The sequence below is a fragment of the Pyrus communis genome, chromosome 2 (genome assembly GCF_963583255.1).
Source record: "Pyrus communis chromosome 2, drPyrComm1.1, whole genome shotgun sequence".
Lineage (NCBI taxonomy): Eukaryota > Viridiplantae > Streptophyta > Magnoliopsida > Rosales > Rosaceae > Pyrus > Pyrus communis.
In genome coordinates this window covers 21,735,931-21,763,304 of record NC_084804.1, presented here as the reverse complement: position 1 = coordinate 21,763,304, position 27,374 = coordinate 21,735,931, and the positions used below count along the sequence as shown (strand labels likewise).

General features: G+C 37.6%; 4 protein-coding genes across 8 annotated transcripts; all 4 read right to left on the bottom strand.

Moving 5' to 3' along the window:
• Positions 1-848: 848 nt before the first annotated feature.
• LOC137725729 (glycoprotein 3-alpha-L-fucosyltransferase A-like) lies at positions 849-5,779 on the bottom strand. Of its 2 annotated transcripts, none has more exons than XM_068464499.1 (7): positions 5,114-5,779; positions 4,353-4,513; positions 3,598-3,836; positions 2,789-2,896; positions 2,201-2,357; positions 1,865-2,092; positions 849-1,570 (listed from the first exon to the last, which is right to left on the bottom strand). In XM_068464499.1, exons 1-7 carry the CDS (start codon positions 5,489-5,491, stop codon positions 1,315-1,317), a joined length of 1,527 nt encoding a protein of 508 aa, XP_068320600.1. In that variant the 5' UTR covers positions 5,492-5,779; the 3' UTR covers positions 849-1,314. The 2 variants fall into 2 exon arrangements, with proteins under 2 accessions (XP_068320600.1, XP_068320601.1); XM_068464500.1 differs by having other exon boundaries at positions 2,789-2,893.
• Positions 5,780-7,871: 2,092 nt separating this feature from the next.
• Positions 7,872-11,574, bottom strand: LOC137726763 (cold-regulated protein 27). Of its 4 annotated transcripts, none has more exons than XM_068465724.1 (6): positions 11,256-11,574; positions 9,671-9,850; positions 9,306-9,546; positions 8,531-8,640; positions 8,270-8,370; positions 7,872-8,196 (listed from the first exon to the last, which is right to left on the bottom strand). In XM_068465724.1, the coding sequence occupies exons 1-5, from the start codon at positions 11,397-11,399 to the stop codon at positions 8,278-8,280; spliced, it is 768 nt and encodes a 255-aa protein (XP_068321825.1). In that variant the 5' UTR covers positions 11,400-11,574; the 3' UTR covers positions 7,872-8,196; positions 8,270-8,277. The 4 variants fall into 4 exon arrangements, with proteins under 4 accessions (XP_068321825.1, XP_068321826.1, XP_068321827.1 ...); XM_068465725.1 differs by having other exon boundaries at positions 7,872-8,187; XM_068465726.1 differs by having other exon boundaries at positions 7,872-8,174.
• Positions 11,575-16,790: 5,216 nt separating this feature from the next.
• On the bottom strand, positions 16,791-17,343 carry LOC137723607 (uncharacterized). The gene is made up of 2 exons (XM_068462808.1): positions 17,015-17,343; positions 16,791-16,922 (listed from the first exon to the last, which is right to left on the bottom strand). Exons 1-2 carry the CDS (start codon positions 17,301-17,303, stop codon positions 16,816-16,818), a joined length of 396 nt encoding a protein of 131 aa, XP_068318909.1. The 5' UTR covers positions 17,304-17,343; the 3' UTR covers positions 16,791-16,815.
• A 1,986-nt stretch (positions 17,344-19,329) lies between these two features.
• LOC137726340 (pentatricopeptide repeat-containing protein At4g33990) lies at positions 19,330-22,528 on the bottom strand. The gene is made up of 2 exons (XM_068465255.1): positions 22,305-22,528; positions 19,330-21,840 (listed from the first exon to the last, which is right to left on the bottom strand). Exons 1-2 carry the CDS (start codon positions 22,310-22,312, stop codon positions 19,386-19,388), a joined length of 2,463 nt encoding a protein of 820 aa, XP_068321356.1. The 5' UTR covers positions 22,313-22,528; the 3' UTR covers positions 19,330-19,385.
• Between the last annotated feature and the right edge of the window lie 4,846 nt (positions 22,529-27,374).

Sequence of the window (27,374 nt, the reverse complement as noted above, 5' to 3'; positions counted from 1 at the left end):
ACAATTGGGCAAAAATTCCTAACACTTTGGCATGTCAGGACTTTTAACTCTGCCATGTTTTTATTCAAAGTCATGTCGGGACTTTAACTTTGCCGTGTATTTTGACGTATAGCCTTACTTTATGTCGACAACAAGCGAGGCTAGTACAACCCATGTGATTTATGTTGGTCTAAACCAACAGTGGCACGCCCAGCATCCGTTCGCTTTGATACAGAGCCTGAGAGCCTACCAAAGGCTCCGCAAAGGCATCTTTCAAAACCTATCCCGAAGCCAAACAGCTCTTGTTTACCACTGTTTAATAAAGAAATCTTACAGTTAAGAGTTCGACAAGGAAGCAAGCTAGTAGGTATTTGAGCTGGAGGAAGAGGTAAGCTGGTAGGGAGAGGTACAATTTAGCTAGCTGATCCTCTGTCAATTCTCTCTCAATAGCAGCTAAAGTTCAGATTCAATGAGACACAATATAACCCCAAATAGACCTTGATCCCAATAGTTATTCTAAGGCAAAAAATATACGTACAATAGTGTTTGACCTTTCGTCTTCAATTTGTCATAAATTCCAAAGAATTGAACCGAAAATCCTCAAATATTGAGCCACAAAACTATATCACAACTTCACAGTTAATGCAAATTCACATCTACTATCCCTTCCTAGCTTTGTCAATCATGACATCAAGGTATTTGTTGATCAATTTTCCAACCCAATTTCTTAACCAAAGCACAATTAATGAAATCAACAGAGATACCTTTGGCTATAATTTAAGTTTTACTTTGTTCTCCTACCCACGAGATTCAAATTTGTAATCCAACATATTTACTCATCAATTAAAAAAAACACACACATAATAACCTAAGAATTCAAAATTCAACTTCCAAAAAATAAATCATATACCAGTTTTTCACGTAAAAGAAATAACGTCATAATTTCGCAATCCTTTAAATAAAGGCTAAAAATAATCTATGACCATTTTCTAAATTCCAAGATGAAATTCCGATTTCAGTATTTGCATCCCAACACTGTGTTCCTTTTACGACTGTTGATGGACTGAAAGCAGAAAGGAACACTTTTGCTTCGATATACTCTGCTGGAGGGAATACAGAATCTCACAACTAAATTAGCTGCAACAATGGGCTTACCATATGTTTCCTTCTTCCCAAATGATATTGCAGATCACTCCCGCAACAATCAGTCTGTAGAAAGAGGGCATAACAACTACCCGAACGAGACCACCTCGGTATCCCTAGACATATATATCAGTGGTGAGCTGCTAAAATCAGCATATCCATGATTACAGTTGACGGAATGCATATTTCAGTCTAAACTAATATGACTTCAAACTTTGCACAGGGGTTGCTTTCAACATGTCTTCTAAAATCAGCATCCCCATTAAATCTGAAGGTATATAAAGCTTGCCTCTGTGTCATGCCAATAGGATATATTCTATATATTTTGAATTCGTCTCCTCCTCTTATGCTTTCAGGTCTTTCCGGTTTCCAAATGGGCACATGTTTCTGAGACATAAATTTTGTGAGCACCAGAGACTCAAACGCTCCAAGAGTCAGATTGCCAGACCTGCTCCAGAAAACAGAAATGAGATTTTTCCTCCAAATTTAGGAACAGAAAAAGAGATTTGGGGACATCCGAAGGCCGCATGAAGACAAAAATACTCAATTAATTTCTAAAAATGCAATGACACAAATTTTTCACTTTCTTTCCCTCAATTTCTGGAAATATGAAATAAACTTAGACGGAAATCTTTAAGCATGATGAAAAGTGGTGAGGTTCTAAACGATGTGTACAGACAAATCCCATTCCCGGCAGTCTTGGATGCTAGTGTGGTAATTGATGTTAGGGAAATGAATTTACCTTAAGAAAATAGATTCCATCTTGAACCTCCCTCTCTCTCTTACATATAAGTGATAGACGACTCCCGAGCCTCTGTTGCACTTGCAAGGTCGTTTTTTGAACCCTTGGTTCATTTCTTCTTTCTCGCGAATCATTGTTGCCAGGTGAATGCAAAGACGGCATGATGAATGTACTGCTGCCATGTCCATGAGAGCCTTGAAAGAATCAGATGGACCCTCATACTTCCACCTAATCATTAAACATCTCATTCAATCTTAATACTGAAACAAAGAAAAAAATATTCAACGTATAACGGAAAAGAAGAGAAGGAGAAGAAACAAACAACTAATTATTCACCTCAATGACTGATTATATGCTTCAGGATTATCTGCAAGGTATTTCATTCTCTTGGCAACCGATTCAACATCCGTTAGCTCCTTAATATGTAAAATTGAACCAGGCGCAGGAGTATATTCTTCAATATTTGGAGCACCAACAACCAAAGGTATAGATCCTGAAATAATAAATATCAACATCCATTCCCAGCATCTTTCTCGAACTTGAGTACATATATTGAACTTTTCTTTTGCAACAATTTTTTTCTCATATGCATGATAATAATCCTTATGTTAAATGTGAAAATGTAATCCATTAGATCTTGTAGATGTTAGAGGAAAAATGCTGTGAATTCAAATATGAAAGCGTGTAATAGTCTTCCATCCTTATTAACATCTTTTAAATTTGTTTCTGAAGTATTACCAACATTTTTCTTCCGCAGTATTTACACAACATTTATCTGTTTTTCCATTTTGGTAAGGCTTTCCTGGTTGCTCCCAAATTCTGATTTTTTCCTCCACACGTTTTCCATATTATACATCACAACTACATAATCAACACACCAGGGAGGAAGGAAGGGGGAGAGAGAGAGAGAGAGTAGTTTCATACCAGCAACAAGAGATTGGAAGTATTTTTCGGTAACATAATCCTCCTCGTTGGAATTCTCAAAGGCCAAACTGAATTTATAGCGCTTCAGAGTTTCAACTTTATCAACTGCTAGATTCATTTAAAAAAAAAAAAAAAAAAAGCAAATTATTTAACAGTAACAGGTTATGTATATCTTATCAAACTATAGATATCAAGCCATTATATATCCGTTCATTCCCCAAGAGATACGTTGCACATGTTATATGCACACATACATGAAGATATATTCTTAACCCTTCAAGCAAGTATATTCCCTGTGCACCATGTTGTTGCCATATACAGAACAAGAAAAAAAAAATACTAAATCCAATAGATTTCTCTCCTAGAGGCAACCACATTCATATATTGTAATGAACAAACTTTAAACTCTTTTTATACCCAAAAAATTTTAGCTTTTTTGACGTTAATATCCAAATGACATGTTCGCAAAAGGTAGCGATGTTTATCTCCATTTCTCTTTTAGTGGATTTGATTCAAGATGCCAACTATTTAGCCAATATATGGAACATCTAGTCCAATGTGATTGCAAACCTAGAATTCAATTTCCTACAAGACAGCATGGAGCCAACGCAGAACATGTTCAACACAAACAAAATAAATGCCATGATAATTGAATCCCAGATTGTTGCAAACCTCATACGACACGCCAAGAAAGCACGACATACTTACGAAAGCAAGAGAGTTACAACTCCAATTTGTAATGATTTGACACGAGAAACTAACATGGTCTAATTATTATTACTTTACAAATCATATCTGAAATGTCACACCTTTTCCATCACGGTTTCTGTGGCAACCGCCATAAGAGTCTATCTTGATGTTAGCACTTTCAAGTGCTTCAAGAGCTTGCAAGCGGAAGTTGAGGGCACCACAGTTGGAAATAAATGCAGCTGCTAGGGCTGTCTCAGTTTTTGGCTGGACAGGTGCCATGATGTCGTACTCAGCCCAAGAAAAATATCCAACAGGAACATCCGATGAGAGACTAGTTGTCATAACAATATTATATTTCCTACCAGTACAAAGGTAAAGGTTTAAAAATATTAGATATACAAACAAGTTTTAGTAGAAATGAAGTTCTCATTCTGAGGGTTTCCCCCAAAGGAAAAGAAGAACACTGTCCAGAATGCAATCGAGAAATGATTACACTAAGTAATTCCAATTGACTACATGAATAATTGGTATATCCCACCAGCACACTTAGGCTTATATCCCACAGCAGCATCAAATGGTAATGTTTCAGGTTGATAGACGTTTAGACATTTGACATACGAGATATTCTAAACCAAGGGTTAATGTTTAATGGGATAAAATAATTTGTTTTCATCTCTTCAAATTTGTGGTTACCTTTTTTCCCAGAAAATAAGCCTTCAAATATCTTAAAAGCATTTAAATAAAAATTGCTCAATACTTGTACGAGATTGCAATTCCTATGATAAAGGGATAACATTTCTTCAAACAACATAAAATGAAAAAGAGAAAATCTTCAAAAACTGCAATAAGGCCATATTTGTTTGTGCTTACCCACCGTCGTGCATGAGCAAGATTATTCTCTGAATAGTATTGAGCTGATTCCATGGACCGAAGAATACTGGCTGTCCCAGATTGGTGAGCTAAACCAACAGCAGCATCAGGTTTTTTTGCAGGATTGTATCCAAACTGGCACCCAACAGAACAAGATTTCCATTCCTATGTAGTTGACAATACAAACGTAATTAAGAACAAACACAAGACGTGACAAAAGTGTATTGTGTCAGCTATGTCCCAAAACTCCATGTTGAAGTCTCCCAGAACGAAGGCTCAATTCATTATACCTAAATCTCAAATATGAGCAAGAGAGAAAGAGAGTATCGTAAAAGCATCAACCGCTAGACTACCTTCTACCAAGACTAACATAATGCAGCAAAAATTGACCAATAAAAGAACATATGCAGCCAAAAGCGTCAACCGCTTATCCATCTTCAAATCTCAAGGATCAATTGCTCTAGTAGAGTACAAGAACTAGGCATGACTAACACAATGTAGTCGAAAACCGAATATCAAACTTCACATCCTGCTTTCAAGGACAAGGATCAACAGCTTAAGCAGTGTAAACATCTTACAAAAATTCAAACTTGCACTATCTGTCTCACTCATGTCATGAAACTATTGAGATGTAAATCTCAATCCAATTTAAACAAAAATCCAATAAAACGAAAACCACATTGAATTAAAAAAGAAAAAACCACTTTATAATAAATTTCAAAGAAATAAGAAGACAATTAAAATTAAGTAAAAGCTGCAAATTACCTTCTCATCACCAGAAACCAAAATAGGTTCTTCGTCAAAATCCCTGGAATACTCGAGAGCATCCTCTCTCTCCAACCACTCCTCGCAACTCAGCAACACCAAGTCCCCACTCTCCGCCGCCGGCACCGCCACTTCATGAGTCGACGGCGTCCGGACGAACAAGTCCGCCCACGAATCGACTAAACCTGTGTTATTTCCGATGTCGAGCTTACCCAGAAACGCGATCTCTGCTATCACCACAAGGGCAACAAAAAATGGCATCAGATTGGACCATTTTCTCTTGGGCGCTGCCGCCGAAGCCACCCCAAGAGAGACCGGTAAGCCGCCTTCGGAGGTCGCCGCTGGTCTCGAGCCTCTCTGAGTGGATATCAAGCCCATCAAACGAACCAAATTGGTGGCTCTATTGGTTTTCCGGGAAATTTCCGACGCTCCCGCGAAGGTGACCGAAAAGTCGAGACTTGTAATGGGTTTTTCAGCGGAGGAACATGACGGGGTTAGGTGCGGGCTTCGATGGGAAAGAGGAAATGGGTTTGATCATGGTGATGTACTCGTGGAGTGGTTGATTTTTCTTGAGTTGCAAGTCAAACAACCACAAAGGTTCAAGAGTCCGATGACATCTCCGTCAGGAGTGTTCAATTTGTTTTTGTTTTTGTTGGTTTTTTTTTTTTTTTTTTTTTTTTTGGAAAAATTGTTTTTGTTGTTTGGAGAAGCAAACGTAAAGCATCGTTTTGTTGTGCGTTCGACGAAGATGGAATCATGGAGACACCGTAACGCTACGGATGGCCAAACCCGCCCGAATTGTTCAAACCACCCAAACCACACCGTAATTAATATGATTTGGTTCAGTTCAATTTGGTTCGCCTATTTAGAATCGACTAGATCAAACCAAATTATTTGTATTTTGGTGTGAATCCATAACGCACTAGGTTTAATTGAAGATAATCGCTAAAAGTAACTTTTTACTTTATTAAAATTGGAAGATAACCATCATAATAATTCATCACTTTATTAATATTTGTTGCGCCCTATTTATGTGAGGGGTGCTTAGATTGTGTGATACTCTTTATACTAAACTAAAGGAGAGGATTAACTACAATTCTATAAGAAAAGAATCACTAGAATAATGGATAATCTATAATCCAAATCTAACTAAGATTACACAATTACATGTTAAATAACCAATGAATGGCAAGTGCTTTTCCTAGTGTGGATCCTATTTCAATGGAACTTGATGAGTCGATCCGCCTACAACAATACTCTTGAGTGTGTAAATACTCAAGTAGATGTAACATAAGGTTCGGCAAAGTTGAGGAAAACGACTTGTTGGCATTGATTTTGGAACATGCTAGTCTTCAATAGTGAACTTGCATATGGAAATAAGTCTCACAAAATCTGGTTTGGCAATGCTTCTTTAGAGAGCACTTCTGCTGAAAAGAGCTTTCAATAACAATATTTCTATTATAAGCACCTTGAAATCATCAAGAAAAATGTAAATGTTTTTTGAAAAAACACATGAAGTACTTTTCAAAAGAAGCATATAACAAGTGATTTCAAAAAAACACTTCAAGTTCTTTTTTGAAAAATTAAACGCTTTTAACTTTTTCAATTACACATGGTCAGAAGCGCTTTCGTGATCTAGAACCCACTTTATAATTAGATGAGTTTTGTATTCTAAAAGCACTTTTATTTATTTTAAATACACTTCCAAATACTTGTTATTGACCTTGTCATAACCTCCCACGATAGAGGTAAGGGCATGTTTAGTGAACTGGTTCGGATTGGATTGGATTGAACTTTGGGTATTTAATTGCATTTGTTTGAATTGACTTGAAAATTCGTCTAAGATTGTATTTGAAATCCAATAAAAAAATAGATTGAAAACCCCCTATTTTTGGATATAAATTTGAAATTTATATCCGATTCATGATACATTTAACTCCACCAAACAAGGGACAATATTAATATCCAATTTAATTTGACTTATCATATCCAATCTGGTGGACCAAACGCAGCCTAAAGGTGCTTAGTCCATGCGTTCAAAAAAAAAAAAAAAAAAAAAAGGTACTTAGTCCACGATTAGGCTACATTAGGTTGCTATATGATAAATGAGTAGTTGAAATTTGGTAATCTGGTAATTTAAAAGCATGGCCTAGAAACTCAGTACTACGGTCTGATGATATTCCTCTTCACTTATAAGTGAGAGGTTTTATGTTTGAATCTCGTAAATAGCGATTTCGATACTAAATTAGGTTGTCTATTGTGTAGCTTAGCTGCCCCCTCTTTTTAGTGTAAAATATAGAGAATTGTTATTAGCACTCCAAAAATCTCATTCTACACTCCAAACTTTCTATATTAGGAAAGAAAATATATTTGTGAGGAGTATAAAATGAGATTTTTTGAATGTCAATAACACTTCCCAAAATATATCATTGTACTAAAAAAAAAAAGACACTTATTATTAGCACTAAAAAAATATCATTTTTCACTCCAAACATTCTATAAATAGAAAGAAAAATACATTGGTGAAGAGTGTAGAATGAAACTTTTGGAGTGCTAATAACAATTCTAAAAAATTAAATGAGTATGACCTCGTTTGGTGGGACATACATAATGGAATATTATATAGGATAAGATCTACATAAAACGATGGATACATCCAATCCTGTCCAACCCACCAAACGGGGCCCATGCATGTCAATCTGGTAATTACGAGTGCCCCTACAGAATATTAATCAACCTTCTATCAGAAGAAAAGGAAAAAGAGAAACTACCAAATGCTATAACAAAATTCACCTGTTCTGAAATTTGTCCACAAAGTAAATTAGAAATATCATAATGGAATTCCAGACACTGGAGAAACCTATCTCGACCGCTACCAATGTGAATTATCAACTAAACCTACTGCCGAAGTCTAACGGAGATGGCCTCTTCCGTGTAAACTTTCGCCCGAAGAACGGTACCATTACCCCAAACATCATTCCCAACAAGAACCCTCCATGTAAGCGATTGCATTAGGCATCTTCCAACAGCTGAAAATGTAAAGTATATCCTTCCAATGAATCTGTAATGTTTACCTATCAAAACTTCAATACGACGTTGCAGCTCAGCTTCCTCTTAGGTATAGCGAAGATCAGAATTCGGACATATGAAGCTCACCTGGTGCTCTAACAGCAATTTGTTGTACGCTCTACTCCTTCAAAGGGAACATTATGGACCACTGAAACCTCTTTAGTATCAAAATTTCCCGAAGGCACAAGCTGAAAAAGCACATTAGGGAGTTAAAAAAAATGGCTACCTCAACAATTAAGACGGGACAATAATCATGGGATCTTATGTGTTATAACCAAGGCAAGAGGAATATGCAGAACTTGTTCCAAATGTTATTTTTTGGTGTTCTTGTGTTTAATGTAGACTTACTTGATCATTGCTGAAAGCATCAGCCGCAGCTCTTTTATGCCTTTTTGGTACAGATTCATTTCTTAGCTTCTCTCCATCGTCTTCATCCACAAAGTTCTGACCAGATACTTCTGTGACTAGACAAAGATCAAAAACCAAAAAGGAAAATGAAAAAGTGAAACACACGAATCGATAAAAGCATATGATGGAATTCTCAATACCCAGTGCATGCAAATTAAGGAATACTGCAATAACATGGTGTTGTCTAGCAACACTGCAATGCAAGGATGACATATGTTCATAGCTGTCAATAATGTGACACTACAGGTACTTAGGCAAAAGTGAAAGCATTTATTTTACTCAAAATACCAAATTTTCAAAAGAAAAAAAACCTTGTTATGTGTATTGGTGTATATGTATACACAGGCATAAGTTGACCAGAATGTATTTCCCAAAATGGCTAATCCAGGGAAAGTAGAAAGATCGATTAAAATTTTGAGTTCCCAATTAGGTACATGAGGTAGGCATCGTACCCTATTTCCCAATTAGGTACATATGTAGCAATTACCAATGTCTACTGTTCTTTCCACAATTTCGTAATCCACGTATATCTCCTGCACTTATGCATGCAAATCGCGCGTATGTGCATGGGGGCGAGAGAGCGAGGTAGTGTGCATGTGCATGAAAGTAACGTACGAAATAGGGAAGGAAATTTGGGAGAAATTATCTGAAAGAATTTATCATAAGGAGATTGAAGGAGAAATTCTGCACAAATAGGCAAGTTAGTCATAGTTACCTCTTGATGAGGCATTGATGTTTTTCGAAGTCAGCCTCTCTCTTAAGTGGATCCCCGTACTCCAAGACAAGACATGCTCTCGAAGATTAGGAGATGACCCGTTGCAGCCTTTTCCTGCAGGCAGAAAATGACTTATGCCTGGACTCTTCAAAGTAACATGAGAATCGGCTGTGCTTTCCATCAAAGTTTCATTCCTTTGAAGGTTGATTTTCTGCAAACCGCCATCTTGAAGAACCATGAACTGCAAAATAATTCATGATGGTAAGAAATAGTGAAAGCAAACAAATGTGTACAATTACCAAACCAAACCATAACCCACATGCTCACAGACACAACCAAGACGTATAGCAGATTTGATCCCTTACCTGCTCGGAAGAATTCTGAGTCTTGAATGGCAACTCATGTGATGAATGAGTTCCTCTAACGTTCTTTTGTTTATTCCACTCCCTCAAACGCATGGAACGGTATAACTTGTTAACAAATGATGTTTCTAAAGAGTTAATATACAGTTCGTGCTTCTCATTTGTCCACTCCATGGATGCATCCTGCAATAGAATATCATTATGAAGTTTAAACATATATGACCAAACAAAAACAATGGAGCTCATCATTAAATTGTGCAGAAAGTTACAACAGAAGAAGTAAAACAAAACGTATCAACTTCAAAGAGCATAATAAGAAAAGGAGATTACCCTTTAACTTACAATCAAATTCATAATAGACTCAACCTTTAGTTTCTTGTTCTCTAAAGCATTCTTGAAATTTGTTACTTGAGAACATGAACGCCCTAAGGATCTAGCTGAATGGATAACAAATCAAGTTCTCTATCCCTTTCTTTTCACAATCATCATCCGAATTATCAAAGCATATTTCTCGAAACTGCATAATGGGAGGAGTTATGATGTTCGCTTAGGCACAGTGCTACAGTAGTTACAACATCTTGTCCCAGATTCTTCATTTCAGCTTGCATGAATCCCAATTCTAAACTAGTTCGACTTTGTTAATCTAAAGCAATATCTTCTTTCAAATATTAAAAGAAATTGTTTCCAACACCTCTAACCACCATAAGATAAACACATATTTCAAATTGTAAAATTCCATTTTTATAAAAAGAAAGTTTTAAATACTGCAGTTTCAGGGACCTAATGTACATGTCGTTAAGTGATTTAAAATCGAAAAACTTCATTAAAATACTAATCAAAATCAAAACACTACTACACGGAACAGATGAAAACGAATGTGCATATAACTTAAGTATCAAGGAAAAGAGAAAGCAAAAGAAAAATGCTTCCATGCCCCTGAATTCTCCTAAGTAGACAGTGGACTGTCACTATCAAAGGAAGCATCGATCATGAGCTCGATCCTCGACTCGTAGTCCTACATTATAATCAACTCTCCACTCAAACGTCCTTGCATAGAATTGAAACCATGACGAAAGAGTTAAAATACAAATTATCGTCATCGCTATGAATCCACAGAGAGCTCAAAATAATTCTAAACACCGCCACTGGAAATGTTAAACACATCAAAAGAGCATCAAAACTGACAAAGAAATAAGATATATCACAAACAATTTCCAAAAGTAAAAACTGCACAAAAATGACACCAGTTATTTCTCAATTCAAATTCCAAAATGTTTGGAAATGCGATCTCCTTCTTCTGTATAATAGATTTCTTCTAAAACATTATCCATTGTAACTATAAAAACATTAAATTTTTTAAAATAAATAAATAGATTTGATTCTAAAAAATGGCATGCAAAACACCATCAGTGGATCCAAAACCAAAAAATTAAAAGCATACAAAATCTCAACCAAATACAGAATAACAGTAATTCTTCTACAAATATTAATATAAATTTATTGAATAAAACAAAAAAATAAGAACGGTTATATGTACGGAATAAGAGGTAAGAGTAAGAAAGCAGAGCTGAATAAAATGGAATTTTACCAAAGCTGCATGCGAACAACGAAGCCGGAGCTCCTTGGAAGCGTCGAGAGTAATGGCGGAGGAGGACGGCGAATTGGAGACGGTGAGAATCAACTCGGGATCCGAATCCGGAGGCTGAGTATTCTCCCGGAAATTCTCTCCCATCGCCGGAGTTCAGCTGGCCGATCGGACAGAATACGAAACGGTGCGTTTCCAAAGCTCTCGCAGAAGAAAAAGAGGGAGCAAAACAAAATGTGATTATAAAATTCAGCAGAAAAACCCTCGTCGTTCTGTTCCGGGAGGGCCGCGAACAATGTGAGAGAGAGAGAGAGAGAGAGAGAGAGAGAGAGAGGCATTTTATTGTTGTTGGGTTAGGGCCAATGAAAGCTCCAGATGGCGGGCTCTTTCCACGCGTCGGTTGAATCAGCTAGATGCCACGTCATCCTCAAGAAATATCTCCCAGATATTTTTCTTTCCTCGTCAGGGACGAGTTCTTGTGCCGTACTCTCGAAGTTGGGAGCGATGGCATATTCGGTGCGGGGCGACTAGAACTCACGCGCTGGGTTTTAGTGGAGCATGTGGGGTTATATGTTCACGAATAAATTTGTTGGGTGACTGCAATTGCTTATGTAACATCATTTTATTACGTTCTTATTATAATGTGTGAATTAACATAAGGAGTTGTAAGGAATATGATTTTTTTTCCTTTTATTCTCATTTCTTTCTCATTTTCCTCCCTCTTATTTCCGTTTCTTTCTTTTCTCTTTTCTCGTACTTTATTTTTTGTCTTATTATCTTTGTAATAAAAATCAATATAAAATGTTCATGCGTCTTAACTGTCATCGTTTAAGTAGGAGGGGAGAGAATCCTCCTCCAAGTTGTAATTGGTACTCTCAAAATCTTTATCTGCACTTTTTAGTAAGTGACCCTTTACCACAATGATGGAAAGGAAGAGAGCTTTTACATAACAGTGTGAGTTCAAACTCGGTCGATAGCTAATCTATCATCTAATTTCATAAAATCTATCGTTCGACAAAAAAAATTAAGGAAAACTAATGAAAATGGCTTGAAAATTTTGAATTTTAACAATAAGTACAAAATAAAGGGTAAAGTAAATAGTACCATGATTGACCTTTTAATGTAAAAATATGATTTTTCGTTAAAGTGAACAATATCACGGACTTTTCGTTAAAACTCTATATACATTATAATTTTTTTTAATGTAATTTCTAAAATCTTGAAAACCTCGTCAAGTATGATAACATGATCATAATAGGGAGACGTAGAGACCTTTTTTTTTTAATTACATCTCTCTCCAAATTTCTTCGTTCTTCATCATCAGACCTTTTTTTTTTTTTTTTTTTTTTAAACTCTGAGTTTGGGCAAAGTTATTCGTTCTTTCTTTTTCTAGGTAAGTCATTCTTTTTCTTTGTATTTAGAAAGATTATTTGTTGCCTTTGCTTAGCATAACTTTATTTTGTTGAAAATAAAAAAGAAAGATGCTCCTTAATGACGTTTGCTATGCTATTGTCTCATATCAAATTTGGAAAGAAAAAAAATTCTACCAGAAATCCCTTTACTTTTTTTTTTTTTAATTTTTTTCTCGTCAGCAAAATCAAACCCAAATGAAAGATTAGTAAGGCTTTGTTATTATTGCCAAAGGAAAACAGTTCCAAAATTAGATAATACTTGGGTGCTCGCTATTGAGTATTCATCTTTTGATTTTGTCCAATGATATTTTAACACATATATTATTGTTTAAAAAAAATAATCGATATGTTATTAATTTTTCTTGACTTTTAAAAAATATGAAACACGTGATATTTTTTTTTATTAGGACATTAAGTATGTTATCAAAATTATATTTAATGAGACTTTCGAAATTTTATGGACGTTAATAACAATATAGGGGTGCAAGTGGTCATCTATCACAGTGAGGGGGGGGGGGGAGAGAAGTGGTGCCCTTGCATTACGGTGTGGGTTCGAAGCCCGTTGGTTCTCTAATCTAATAAATCGATCATTTGACAAAAAAAAATATAGGGGTAATAGATAAATTAAAAATATAGGAGGAGTGCAGGTTGAGATGTTAAGAGTACTAATACTAGCTCTGTCACATCCCGGCCCGGGGCGGATCCACTTCCCGGGCCCGCTCCACCACCATAGCACGATATTGTCCGCTTTGGGCTTACCATTCCCTCACGGTTTTGTTTTTGGGAACTCACGAGCAACTTCCCAGTGGGTCACCCATCATGGGATTGCTTTAGCCCCCTTCTCGCTTAACTTTGGAGTTCCTACGGAACCCGAAGCCAGTGAGCTCCCAAAAGGCCTCGTGCTAGGTAGGGATGGAAATATACATTTAAGGATCACTCCCCTGGGCGATGTGGGATGTTACAAGCTCCCTTAAAATATTTTGATGATATTGGTCACAACTAAATATTATTAAAATTCAAGTGTTTTTTTGAAAATTATTTAGAAGTGCTTCATGAGAGAAACGCTTACATCAGAAGGCAAATATTAATTTTAAAATTCACAAACAGTTTGAGCCACTTATTTCAAACATTGTCGTAAGAGATTTTAGTTATTTAAAAACGTTTTTGTGGTCATTTTAAAAATATTTTTAAACATGTCTCTAACATGTATTATCCGCTTAAATAAAATATATTCTAGGTTGTAAATAGACACTCTTTAACACACATGTTTTGTGACATCTCATATCGCCCAGGGGAGTGATCCTTAAATGTATATTCTCATCCCTACCTAGCACGAGGCATTTTGGGAGCTCACTGGCTTCGGGTTCCGTAGGAACTCCGAAGTTAAGCGAGAAAGGGGCTAGAGCACTCCCAGGATGGGTGACCCACTGGGAAGTTGCTCGTGAGTTCCCAAAAACAAAACCGTGAGGGAATGGTAAGCCCAAAGCGGACAATATCGTGCTACGGTGGTGGAGCGGGCCCGGGAAGTGTTTCCCCTCGGGCCGGGATGTGACAATTGGTATCAGAGCCTAACCCTGGCCGTGGTGTGCCGACGAGGACGTCGGGCCCCTAAGGGGGGTGGATTGTGACATTCCACATCGCCCAGGGGAGTGATCCTTAAATGTATATTCTCATCCCTACCTAGCACGAGGCCTTTTGGGAGCTCACTGGCTTCGGGTTCCGTAGGAACTCCGAAGTTAAGCGAGAAAGGGGCTAGAGCACTCCCAGGATGGGTGACCCACTGGGAAGTTGCTCGTGAGTTCCCAAAAACAAAACCGTGAGGGAATGGTAAGCCCAAAGCGGACAATATCGTGCTACGGTGGTGGAGCGGGCCCGGGAAGTGTTTCCCCCCGGGCCGGGATGTGACATGTTATATTCAAGTGAGAGTGCGACCTAATGGTATTGCAATTGTTCTATTCTAGCAAAGGAATAATCTCACAATATCCAACAATAGTAAGACACAATTTTTTTTTTTTATCAAACAATAAATAATTAATACTAAAGTGATTTAAACTATGAGAAAGGAGAGAATTTGAACTTAAACGGAGTAAGTTTAATTAGAAATGCTATATCCACTAGGTCAATCTAATTACTTGCAAATAAGACACATAATTTAATATGAGATATTTCATTGCTTCTTAAGCTTTTGTATGGTGACACGTGTAGGTTGTAGTTTGATATTTTACCGAGGGTAATGCTAGGAAGACCAAAATTTGTAAACAAATGATGTTTCTCTAATAGAAAATAAGCACAGTAATCAACGCTTAAGTAATATCCAATCATCAACAACCACATCATTTGGTTTGCAAATTTAGTTTAAAAACTTTGGTCTCCCTAGCATTCATGTCCCTTGTAGCTTTTTGTAATTCTAACCTTTTTAGGCCTGAAATTTTACGAGTCCACAAGGTTGGAAAAGAATGACCTATACATGTTTGCATTGTTATAGTTGTGTCCTGTAAGCATAGTCTGATGTCGTATGTTCGCACATCTTCGGAGGATATTGTCTTAATGTTACCAATGACATCTCAAAAGTGCGTGTATTGTACTATTTTTCTCTACTTATAAATAAAAGGTCTCAAGTTGTACTCACATGCATCACGAATTTAATACTTAATTATTATCATAATCTATTGTGTGATTTAGCCTACTAATATTGACATTTTACTTGTATATGGTGACATGGTAAGGACCATGACCGATAGCAGTGAAGGATCAAGTGAAGTGGGTTTAGAGAGATTAAACTTAACCCGATAGAGTTAATATGGGTTTAGAAACAAATTCAACACGATATTTCTACACTAAAGGAAGAGAGAAATTGTTAAGATATGTTTGGGTGATAGATTTATAAGTCCCAAGAAATTAGGGTCAAGTTAGATAGGTAGGATTAGAAATGCAATTGCAAATGCATGTGAGAGAGATTTGTAAATGCCTACTTCCACGTAGTGTTTTTGTCACATCCCGGCCCGGGGCGGATCACTTCCCGGGCCCGCTCCACAACCGTAGCATGATATTGTCCGCTTTGGGCTTACCATTCCCTCACGGTTTTGTTTTTGGGAACTCACGAGCAACTTCCCAGTGGGTCACCCATCATGGGATTGCTCAAGCCCCCTTCTCGCTTAACTTCGGAGTTCCTACGGAACCCGAAGCCAGTGAGCTCCCAAAAGGCCTCGTGCTAGTTAGGGATGGGAATATACATTTAAGGATCACTCCCCTGGGCGATGTGGGATGTCACAATCCACCCCCCTTAGGGGCCCGACGTCCTCGTCGGCACATTTCCGGCCAGGGATAGGCTCTGATACCAATTTGTCACATCCCGGCCCGGGGTGGATCACTTCCCAGGCCCGCTCCACCACCGTAGCACGATATTGTCCGCTTTGGGCTTACCATTCCCTCACGGTTTTGTTTTTGGGAACTCACAAGCAACTTCCCAGTGGGTCACCCATCATGGGATTGCTCAAGCCCCCTTCTCGCTTAACTTCGGAGTTCCTACGGAACCCGAAGCCAGTGAGCTCCCAAAAGGCCTCGTGCTAGGTAGGGATGAGAATATACATTTAAGGATCACTCCCCTGGGCGATGTGGGATGTCACAGTTTTGCAATTCCCTCTTACATGCCGTAGTAGTGCACATAGATAGCTTATCTAATCCCTTTTATTTAACATTTTGAAGTCTTATTGTTACTAATTTTGAAGTCTATGTCATAAATCACTCACTCGAAAATAGCCTAACTGTTGTTAGGTGTTACGGGCCCATAATGAGAGAGATATTTATATGATTGGTACTGATAATGAGGAAGATTTTGTATTAAGTTACACCCTTACTACTTTAGTGACCGTGTGATAATCAATTCATTTTCAATTTTAGTTTTCACCTATTGAAAACTAAGATGTGAAAGCTTGTTACCTAACTGTTTTCAATTTTGAAAACCAAAAACTGAAAAGAATTGCCAAGAACACTATTCGTTTTCTGAAAATGAAACTAAACATTAAAAATAAAAATCAAATAATCGTTTGATAATCTTTTTTTTTTTTTTCACTTATTAAAAACTGAAAAAATTGTTGAAATAAATAATTAAATTTATAATTTACACTTTACACTTTAGGAAATTCCAAAAATTATTTTTGAGATTCGATGGAAGAAGATGATGATTCCCGAACGGAGCAAGCGACCAACTTGGCCCACTGCCGCAATCTCGTCTTCACCTCCTCCGCATCGCCACTGTCTGAAACAATATATCAAAAAACACCAATCAAAACCCGGCCGATAAAAAAAAGTCCAAGATCAAATCAATCCAACGGTTCACATCAACCAAACCTGTTAACAAGCTCTTACTGCACTGCTTATTTACATCGTGGTAAAACTCCAAAGCAGGTAAAGTATCGGATAGTTTCGGGTCGACGTCGGGTAAATCGAACCCGAATCCGAGCTCAATACAGGCCTTCAGCTCCTCCAAATCATCGCCGGAAACGCTTTTGCTACGAACAAGGCGGCGCGTGCCAGAAATGCTCTTACGACGCTGCCACGTCTCTTCCCGGATCGTGTCGGGCGACCACGAAATCTGCTTGTAGAGAGGGCGAGGCGGTGGTACGTGGGGGTTTTTCATGGTGTCGCCAAGGAAATGTTGGCGTCGTCGTCGTTTTGGATCTTTGGTGGCGGCCGGGAAGGATGAGGGTTTGGCGGCAGCGGGAAGGCATTTTTATAGATAGGCGCGTGTTGATTGGTTGCCACTTCAGAATAGGGTCGTAGTGGGCCCCCCGCTTGCGGGTCCGTACAAAGATGACAGTGAGATAGTAGTGGGCCACAGTTGGTGGAGTCTTTTATTTTAATTTTTATTTATAAGTTAATTATAATTAAAGTGATGCTATTTATAGATTTTTTTTTTACGTTTCGTATATTTTTTTAATTTTTGACTGTTGAATTAGATGAATTATAATATTTATTTTTATCAAATGATAAATTTTATTAAATTAATTATGAATAAAGTTCGAATTCATGCTGTCATGTAATCTTTTCACCGCTATAATTATAATAAAGCGTCACTTGCAATTATAATTATAATTCATTAATGGTCAATTTTTCTTTATTATTTATTTCTCTAGTCCATGATGTCAAAGTGAAGCAAGGTGTCTGGACACAAGCTGGCAAAGTGGAATGAGTCATAGCCGACGTGGAATCAACAGAAAAAAACAGGTAGATATTCTTACAGCATTCTAAACGCTGCCTTCACATCCAAGAATCAGATACGGATTTGGATCCCATTTTAAAACTAGGATTGCAGGGAAGGTAAAACAAGCAGGAAATCTATAAGACTAGACAAGGTTTTTCACTGAAGAGTTTGTGTTTATCGTACATTGTGCGATTAAAAATTATTTTGAATTTTTTTATTTAAGATTAAATACAAATAGTATCTAACGAAAACTGACCATACGATGTACAATGAACGGTCATGATGTGAGGATCCCTAAGATCCCTACAAAAGGAATCTGGAGAGGATTTTCATCCTGCAAGTTGGAGCCTGTTGTACAAGAGATTCTCTCTTATGTAACTAGCTTACTACTTGACAGTCGTTTACTGAACATGCAATGGATTTTTTGAACATACAACAAAAAATATTGAACGGTAATGCCATTAGGACTTAAAATTGATTATATGAGAGAATCTCTTTTCTTGTAGACTTTGACTAGACTTGGCATTTTGGACCCGACTTGTTAATATTAGTATTTGGATGGATGCTTAATGGGTCAGGTCACTAAGTGGTGAACCCGTTAAATAACGGGTTATTTTGGGTCAACCCGTTAACCCGTTAGTTGAGAATGTTTGAGTAATTTTGGTAAAACATTAACAACAAAAAAATAAACTCTTAGCACCAAACATGTTGAGCAAACACCTCTATCTGCATTATACTGTGCGCATCTGGCTAAGTTGGTAAGCTCAGTCATTCTCTGCGTTTGTTCGTGTTTATTGCCAATGTGGCTCGCCATTGTTGACTCTCTCTTGTAAATTCTTATGAAGGCTGGTGTTCCTAACGGAGTGTTCAATGTCATAACCGGATTTGGAAAGACTGCTGGTGCTGCCATCAGCCATCATATGGACATTGACAAAGTAAATTCTCTTTCTTTCGTTCAAATTTGAATCCTTTATGTGAAAAATTGTTACGAAATTCAATGACAATACTTGAACGCCATGTTGTGATTTGTAATGTTGACGCTTGTTCTTGAAATAATGCAGGCTGCAGCAAATGAGCAATCTGAAACAAGTTTCACTTGAACGAGGAGGCAAATCACCCCTTGTGATTTTTGATGATGCTGATATAAATATGGCTGCTGATCTTACTCTTGGGAATCCTTTTCAACCAGGTGAAGTTCATAATTTCCACGGTTAATATGGGTAAGTGTATTGGAATGCCAAAAAAAAAAAAAAAAAAAATGTTAACGGGTGAAATAGATGACCTATTAGATTAACAGGTTGGGTTCGGATGACCCGTTATCTTAACGGGTTGGATTCGAATGACTCGTTAACTTAACGGGTCGGATTGAACCCGATCTAAACCCAATAAACCCTACCCGTTTACAGGTCTAACTTTGACCAAGGCCTTTTCTAGTAATCTGGCACCAAGTTGGCAATTATGATTACAAGAATCAAAAGAATATGGATCTCCCATCGTAACATTAACTCATATTTGCTGTCACCAATAATCCCCACAAGAGCAAGTTCCATCTTTAAAATGATGAAAACGGTTAGAATCCCTCACAATGATCTCCCTCTCCGTGATTACCGATATGAATTTCGTTGCGTTGTGGCAATCGCCGCAAACCCGCAAGTTCTTGAAGATCCGAATGGGTGTTTTCGGGGCTGTACTGATGATTCCGAATGCAATTGCCAATCTCTCACTGTGGCTGTTGAGGATGTGCTCTTTCTCGTCATCCTCGACATCCTGCAACACGAAGCTGAAGTCAGGAATGTAACCGAGGCTCTTCATTCTGGCGGTTAGATCCCTCAGCTTCTCGTATATTTCTTCGCACCTTGGATGCGATTGATTTGCAGTGTAGAAGACATCAACGTTATTGTTCACTTCTATTGAGCTCCATCCTGGAGTCTTCATCAATCCCCGATTTCTGGCCAGAGATCTCACTTTCTCTACACCTTCCCATTTCCCGAAATTTGCGTATATGTTTGACAACAAAACATAGTAACCCACGTTCTCTGAATCAACTTCAAACAAGCGTTCTGAAGCAATCTTGCCCATTTCAACATTTCCATGTATTCTACAAGCGCCGAGTAGAGCACCCCACACAGAAGCATCAGGCCGTACAGACATATTCTCTATAAAACTATATGCCTTGTTTAAATGCCCGGCTCTACCAAGCAAATCAACCATGCAGCCATAGTGCTTCAAACTAGGCTTGATTCCGTATTGTTCCTGCATCATATGAAAGAATGATTGACCTTCATCGACCAAACCTGAATGGCTACACGCTGCCATTAAAGATACAAAGGTGACATGATCTGGCTCGACCCCCTCATCTAGCATATCATTGAATAGCTGCAGAGCTTTCTCACCATGCCCGTGAACTCCATGACACGAAATTAAAGCATTCCAAGGGACCGAACTCTTCCTAGGAACTTGGGAGAACAGAAACAATGCATCATCTAGTCTTCCACATTTTCCATACATGTCAATCAGGCAGGTTCCCACAAATACATCTGAGTAGAGACGGTTCTTAATCACCCGTCCATGTACTTTCATCCCTTGTTGCAAGGCTCCTACGTGGGTATATGCTGGTAGAATGCTAACCCAAGTTCCATGGTTTGGAATTATTTCTTCACATTGTTGCATCCTGCGGTACACTTCAATTGCTTCACTTGCGTGACCATTTTGAGCATAGCCTGTGATCAAAGTATTCCATGAAACAGCATCCTTGGTAGGAAGTCCTTCAAAAACAGTACGTGCGGAATCTATAACACCCAATTTAGCATACATATCCACAACTGCATTTCCAATGACAACATCTTCCACAAACCAATCTCTCCTCAAGATGAATCCATGAACAGACTTACTCTTTTCAGAGTCACTTAATTGAGCTAAAATTGAAGCCAAACTCACTAGTGTTAAAAAATCGGGCTGAATTCCAAGCAGTTGCATGGCGTTAAATAATTCAAGTGCAGTGATTGGATCATTATTCTGCTCATATGCAGCAATTATTGAGTTCCATGAAACTAAATCTCTAACCTCCATTTGATCAAAAATCCTTCGTGCATGTCCCAAGCTACCAAATTTGGAGTACATGTTAATCAAGGCATTGCATACAAACAGATCAAAGTCTAGTCCATGCTTTATGACATATAAATGAATCAGCATCCCACTTGAGATGTCATTTGATTGAGCACAAGCAGTAAGCAGACTTGCGACAGTTACGCGATCCATCTTTATCCCCTCCATTCTCATTTCAACCAGGACATCCAACGCGTCTGCTGCATTTGCATTCTGACAAAACCCAGAAATCATTGCATTCCAAGACCCTGTATCTCGAAATGGCATATCATCAAACAATTTACGAGCAACGTAAATAAAACCAAAACGGGAATACATATGGATCAAAGAAGCGGCCACGAAGACATCCCATTCCAACCCCAGCTTTAGAACTCGACAGTGTATCTTCTTCCCATCAACCAGATTCTCACAAGCTTTCAAGACAGGAGGAAAGGTGTAGAAATCAGGATGAAGATCAGAAGTCAACGAAAACTGAGAGAAACAATCTAAAGCTTCACAGAACCGCCCACTGCGAACATAAGCAGATACCATGGAATTCCAGGTATAGACATCTTTCCTTGGTATCGAATCAAATGTGCGGCGAGAGAATGACACGTTGCCAAGGTAGGCATAACGATTGACAAGCTTGGCAGCAAGAAAGATATTCTGAGATTTTCCCAACACCACAAGATAAGCATGGAGTTGCTTAGCATGGTGAACATTTGTGCAGGAGTGGAATAGAAAATCGATATTATCGTTTCTGTTATCATTCGCAAAGCCATCTGATGGCAGCTGCAAAGTATTTGTAGCTGACGAGAACGATTGACAACAAAGTCGAAGTGAGGACAAAAATTTGGAAACATGCCTACCTCTGCAGGTGGGCACCAACCTGGAAACAGATATAGAAAACATCAGCCGGGCAGAGAATAAACTTCGATTACACAAAACAAGCCATGTCAATTCCACATCCCTTTCGGGACTACACATATTTTTTTCGGTTACTAGAACACACTATTTCAGCAAACATAGTGAAATGAAATTCAATCCACTTCATATAAAATTCCTACTACAACACACATAAAACTCGAAAACCTGCCATTGTATCAGGAAACGTGATTCATTTGGATAAACAAGCGTATCAAATGATAATTTTAACTGTTCCTATCCAATTTCTCTCATTCATTTACTACTCTAAAGTTTAAATTACCAATACAAATAAGGAAAAATACTTAAATAGTCATTTGCTCACACCAAAAGAGAAAAACTTGATCGGATTCCGAAGCCTATTTCCCAGAAAGCAAACAAAAAACAAATTGTAGGGTAAAAACTAACAGAGAAAAAGGAGGTTTTTACCTCAACATACATGAAGGATTCAGAGAAATCCAAACGGTCAATGAGCTTCCTTAGCAGCACGGATGAATCCAATCATTGGGGGTTTAGGGTTAGGGTTTAGGCTGGAAAGCAAAGCAACCTCCTTTTATGCTTTGGGGATTTCGATTCGATATGCTATACACCAGAAATCCCTTTCGGGGTTTAGGGGTTTAGGGTTTTATCAGATTAGAGATAAAACTCAGAGGGAGCGATGATTAGATTCAAAAGGAAACTGAGAGAGGATTTGGAATATGGCCCGGGTTATAGTGGGGAACTGATCCAACGCGGCCCATTATAGTTCTTGGCTAACAAAGCTCAAGTTTTATCAGTGGCCCGAAATACCACCATATATTTCAAATAACAAACTACGGACTCGTTTGGTAAGTACTTTTAAATGACGTAAAGCATTTTTAGGGAAAATATTTTTTGGTTTTAAAAGCACTTGAAGTGCTTCCTGCTAAAAGTACCAGTTATGTGCTTCTTGCTAGAAGCACTTGAAGTGCTTTTCCAAAATTAACATGCCTTTTTACTAAGGTATGGTTCTAAAAACGTTTTATCTAAAACCACTAACTTAGTCGTTCAAAAACACTTGCCAGACGAGCTTTATGGTCCTATTTCAAATAAAAGCACTTATACTGAAATTGTTTTTAGGGAAGCAATTTCAAACAGACTTCAGTCATTGTAATTAAGTGGCTATATCAAAATTCTTTTTGCCAGTTATTGTGTCCGTGTTTATTTACTCTAGTTTAGGCTTGCTTTCAACCTCATTTAGATCTCAAAACTAATACATTGCCATATGCAGTGGCACAATCTTGTTTAGTAGCATATTGTCAAACTTAGAAATTTCGCAACCAGCTTATAACTCAGATAGTTAAATTTAGTACTCTTTTCACGCAAGATCTTGTCTTTGGTTTCTCGCTCTCCTAACACTTTATTTGAATCGCAAGTGTATCGCATATGCCATATATGATAAATTATATTTTTTAAAAGGAAAAAAAAAAATACTCTTTAGGAAATCTTACAGAATTTGACACAACCAGTGTTGCTCACCTAAAGTTCTCATTTAAAAGCTCTATGAAGTTCTCTTTCATTTGAACTCTTAAATTAATCTGACGATGACTTAATCAATAATCTTAAACCATCTTTGTTACACCTTACCAAAATAATAAATCCGATTTGAAACAAAAGGGGAGAAAGAAAAAGAGTTCACGCGTGAAACCTTTCCGTTTTCTTTCCTTACCCGTCTCTCCCGCTTCCATCCCCTCTATCTCCCCCTCCCTCTCCCTCTCTGTCTGAGCCTTTTTTTCTTTTCATTTTTGCGTATGAATAAGGAGTGAGGAACAAGAATAAGATTTTGGAAAAATGCACATTGCAATTAAACAAAAACACTTCGGAAGGGAAAGAAGTTTATCACTTCAAATTATTGGTACACCTACCAAAACATAGAACAAGATTCAAAGATTCAAAAGAAACCTTGCACATGTCACTAGAGCAGTTCCAACAATCTTCAATGGTAACCTAGTTCCAACAAATTTAAGGATTTTGATAAATGCGTGCAAGGTCGTTCATTCGGGCCTATCGGCGATGGCAGTGCGAAATCTTGAACGATTGAACTCTGAAGAAAGACCTCTCGGACTGATTACTCAAACTCAAATTATAATTTGGAGACGTGTGAGCAAAAAGCTCATAAAGAGAGGGAGGAGGAGAGAAAGGGAGGGCACAGAGGCGTGAACCGTTTTTCTTTTTCTTTTTTAAAGGGGTGTGTGAGTATCACAGTCCTTTAATTTTGGATTTGTGATTGGGATTCTCTCCAGATCCCCACCTTTCGGATCTTTCGGATTCTTTAATTTTGGAGTTGGAGAAGAGGGAAGAAGGTGAACATGAGAAGGTGAAGGTGAATAGGGAATTGATTCTTAACCGTTCGATTTTCGTTTGAACGGATATGATTGAATGATCTAGAGGATATGGATGAAAGAGATCCGAAGATGATCCTATTCCTTGGATCTAGACCACTTGATAAGGGGTATAGTCCACAATACTCACATGCACAAGAAGGACTTGCATTGTACGGGTACATCGACACATAGTGTCCCATGTCAATAATACAAAAATATGTGTCAACATTTTTTTACATATCCTTTTGTTATTGAGACAGAACACCTCTGTGACGTTAAACTCCCCATGTGCATATTAGCCTTCACTCTTATTTTTCTAAGATATTTAATAATATCTTTGATTTTATTTGTATGTACACTTTATACCACCAACAACATTATCAAATTCAAATTACACCCACTTTGGAACATTGTGTTATTTTTATTATAGTAGTAACTTAATAATAAAGTTATGTTATTAATTCGGTGATATAAACTAATGGTAGAAGTAGAACATGAGTGATGCATGACAGTCAAAAGCGTCCATGACTATCTGTAACCTCTTCACCGGCGGTTATAGCTTAATGCAAATGCTCACTTTCATAGTCAACGTGCTCCTTTGTTTTGATACCATTTTTGTTTCGACGAGTCCCTGAATTTAGAATATTTAATCCTTATAAGAGTGAAATGACCAAAATACCTCTAGAAGGATAAGGCTTGACTTTTGTTGACCTTGTGCTCATGACATGTATGAGACAATATTTTTGTTTATTCTTATAGCACTCGACATTACGAACGTGAGAGTGCAAGTGGAACGAAATTTGAAGTTTTCCTCACCTCAGCTTTTGGAAATCGAACATGAGACGATGGTTCTAAAAGCTCCGCCGCATGCTCACTTTTTTCGACGAAATTCTGCCGCTTTTGGGGGAAGGTAAGGTTTCTAACCACCATAATTAGATTCCTTTCGTTGAGTAGATGATTTTTCATATATAGTGGTGTGAAATGGTTGAGAAGTGGCAAGGCTAAGGAAGCTTCTAGGTTTTTCGACGAAAAAACCCAGATTCCGGCAAGAAGTCTGGCATTGCAACGGTGAGGAACCAGGTCAACTCAACCTGAAAACCCGTTCAGATCTGGCAGCCTGGATTCGACATGATTTGAACCCAAATCTGACCTGATTCGAACCTGTATCCAAGTCAAATATTCCATTCATTAGCAGTTAGTTTTAACAGAATATTTCGTCTGGCGGCGAAATAGTCCACTAAAATTGATCGTTGAGTTTTTCGGTTTCAACCCTAGGGGCTAGGACTCCTCCTAGGGTATTTCGACGTGTTATTCCAAGTTCGCACCATATTTCTTCAAATTAATCGTCTTAACACAGTTTTGCTAGTTGGTTATTGTACATGTCTATGTGCAGTTGCTATCGGTGAATTAGTAATAATTTCAAACAATTATGAAGTATACATTGAATGTCTCTTACAAAAGGTTGATCCCTTCACAATGTACGTAGGCAATCTAACTTGAAAGTCAGATGCATGCATAAGATTAAATAAAATTAAATATTTTATTCATGTCTCGGAATTCAGAATGAGACATTATTGTGTTTCGGCCTAGTTACGAACTTTACTAGATTGACAAGGATAAGACTCCTTAAGGAGGAGCAAGCTGAATGGGTGACCAGACCTTGATTTTCGATATGTGGGCAACACTAAATATTAAGCAGGCTTAATTAAATATGATTTTAGTCACGTTTATGGCGAAAATAGATTTTATGAATTAGAATCAAACATTGTAGTATATGTTTGTATGATTTGGCTTACACTAGCCATGACTAATGGATGATCATGACATCCAACTTAAATGTGTATGGTATACATACTCAGGTTGGTCTACAAGTGCATGATACATACTTAACTTTTCATTACGTAGATTACTTCATAATGACATGATTATACAGTCATGCCCTCATATTGTCATTACTTCAAGACTACTCAATAATGACATGATTATATTAACCAGCTTACTAACTACGACTAGCATATGATATTGTATGTTATGTCACCGGGGTCAGTAGCAGTTATAGTGAGCATATTCGACGTAGATACATCTTCCCAAAGCTCTAACACATTCTTATCAGATAAGTTATCTACTCAACTTTATTATTACAAATTGTATTTTGGTAAATATGCTCTAAACATATTATCAGGCGTGTAATTGAGGGTCAGAAACCTATTAGGTGTGGCCTTTCAAGCGAGGTGTTGGAATATTGGTGATACTTGTAGGTGTTTATATTTGGGCCTATCCCTGTTTTAGGGGAAGTTCTAGCAAATTTTCGGTAAATTGTAATAGTTCAACACTTTAGTTATAACCTTATGCATATCATGGTTTCGTTACCCATCTGAGTGATGGCCTGAAGGCCTCAATTTCGGTGCCCATTGGACATCAGGGTTGGGGGTGTGTTAATTTTATTGTAGTATGATTAGCACACTATATGTCTTACTTGATATGAATTGTCAAATGCCAAGAGAAAACAAAACAAATGGTTGAATAACTACAAGAAAATGCATGACAACCTTAGATATATAGTTGAAAATCAAAATATGCATAACAAACTGTCAAATTGATGAACAAACTGACTACAAATGAATATATATAATTATGTTGAACAAAAGGAAGGAGAAAACAAGAAATTAGTCAAGAAGGCTGCATAACTCGAAGACTACATTGTGACTGACTTGTATCAATTGAATAACAAAACACCATATTTATATAGCTAACCCTAATTCCTATCAAGTATCTCAGAGCTTAGATGATCATTTCATCTCTCTCCAACCTATATGAGGGCACGGACATGAGTATCTCTGAGGCGCATTTCTCACACATAGTACTAAAGCCTTGAAATATCTTGTAATCGTAAATGCATACATACACAACATTTGACACTTTGAGGTCACTACCACAATCGTGCGAAGCGCCTCAAAATACAGCTGAAAACCACCAACCGGGAATTACAGTCACTGTCAATGCCAAATGATCAATTCACCCTTACTCTAGCTCGTGACATAGTCGAGGTTGCTCATTTTCCACTGCCTATAAATAGAATAGAGACCTTCGAGCTCAGGACCTTCGTCAAATTCAATTTATATGATTATACAAACCTTTAGTGATTCTGCAGTCAACC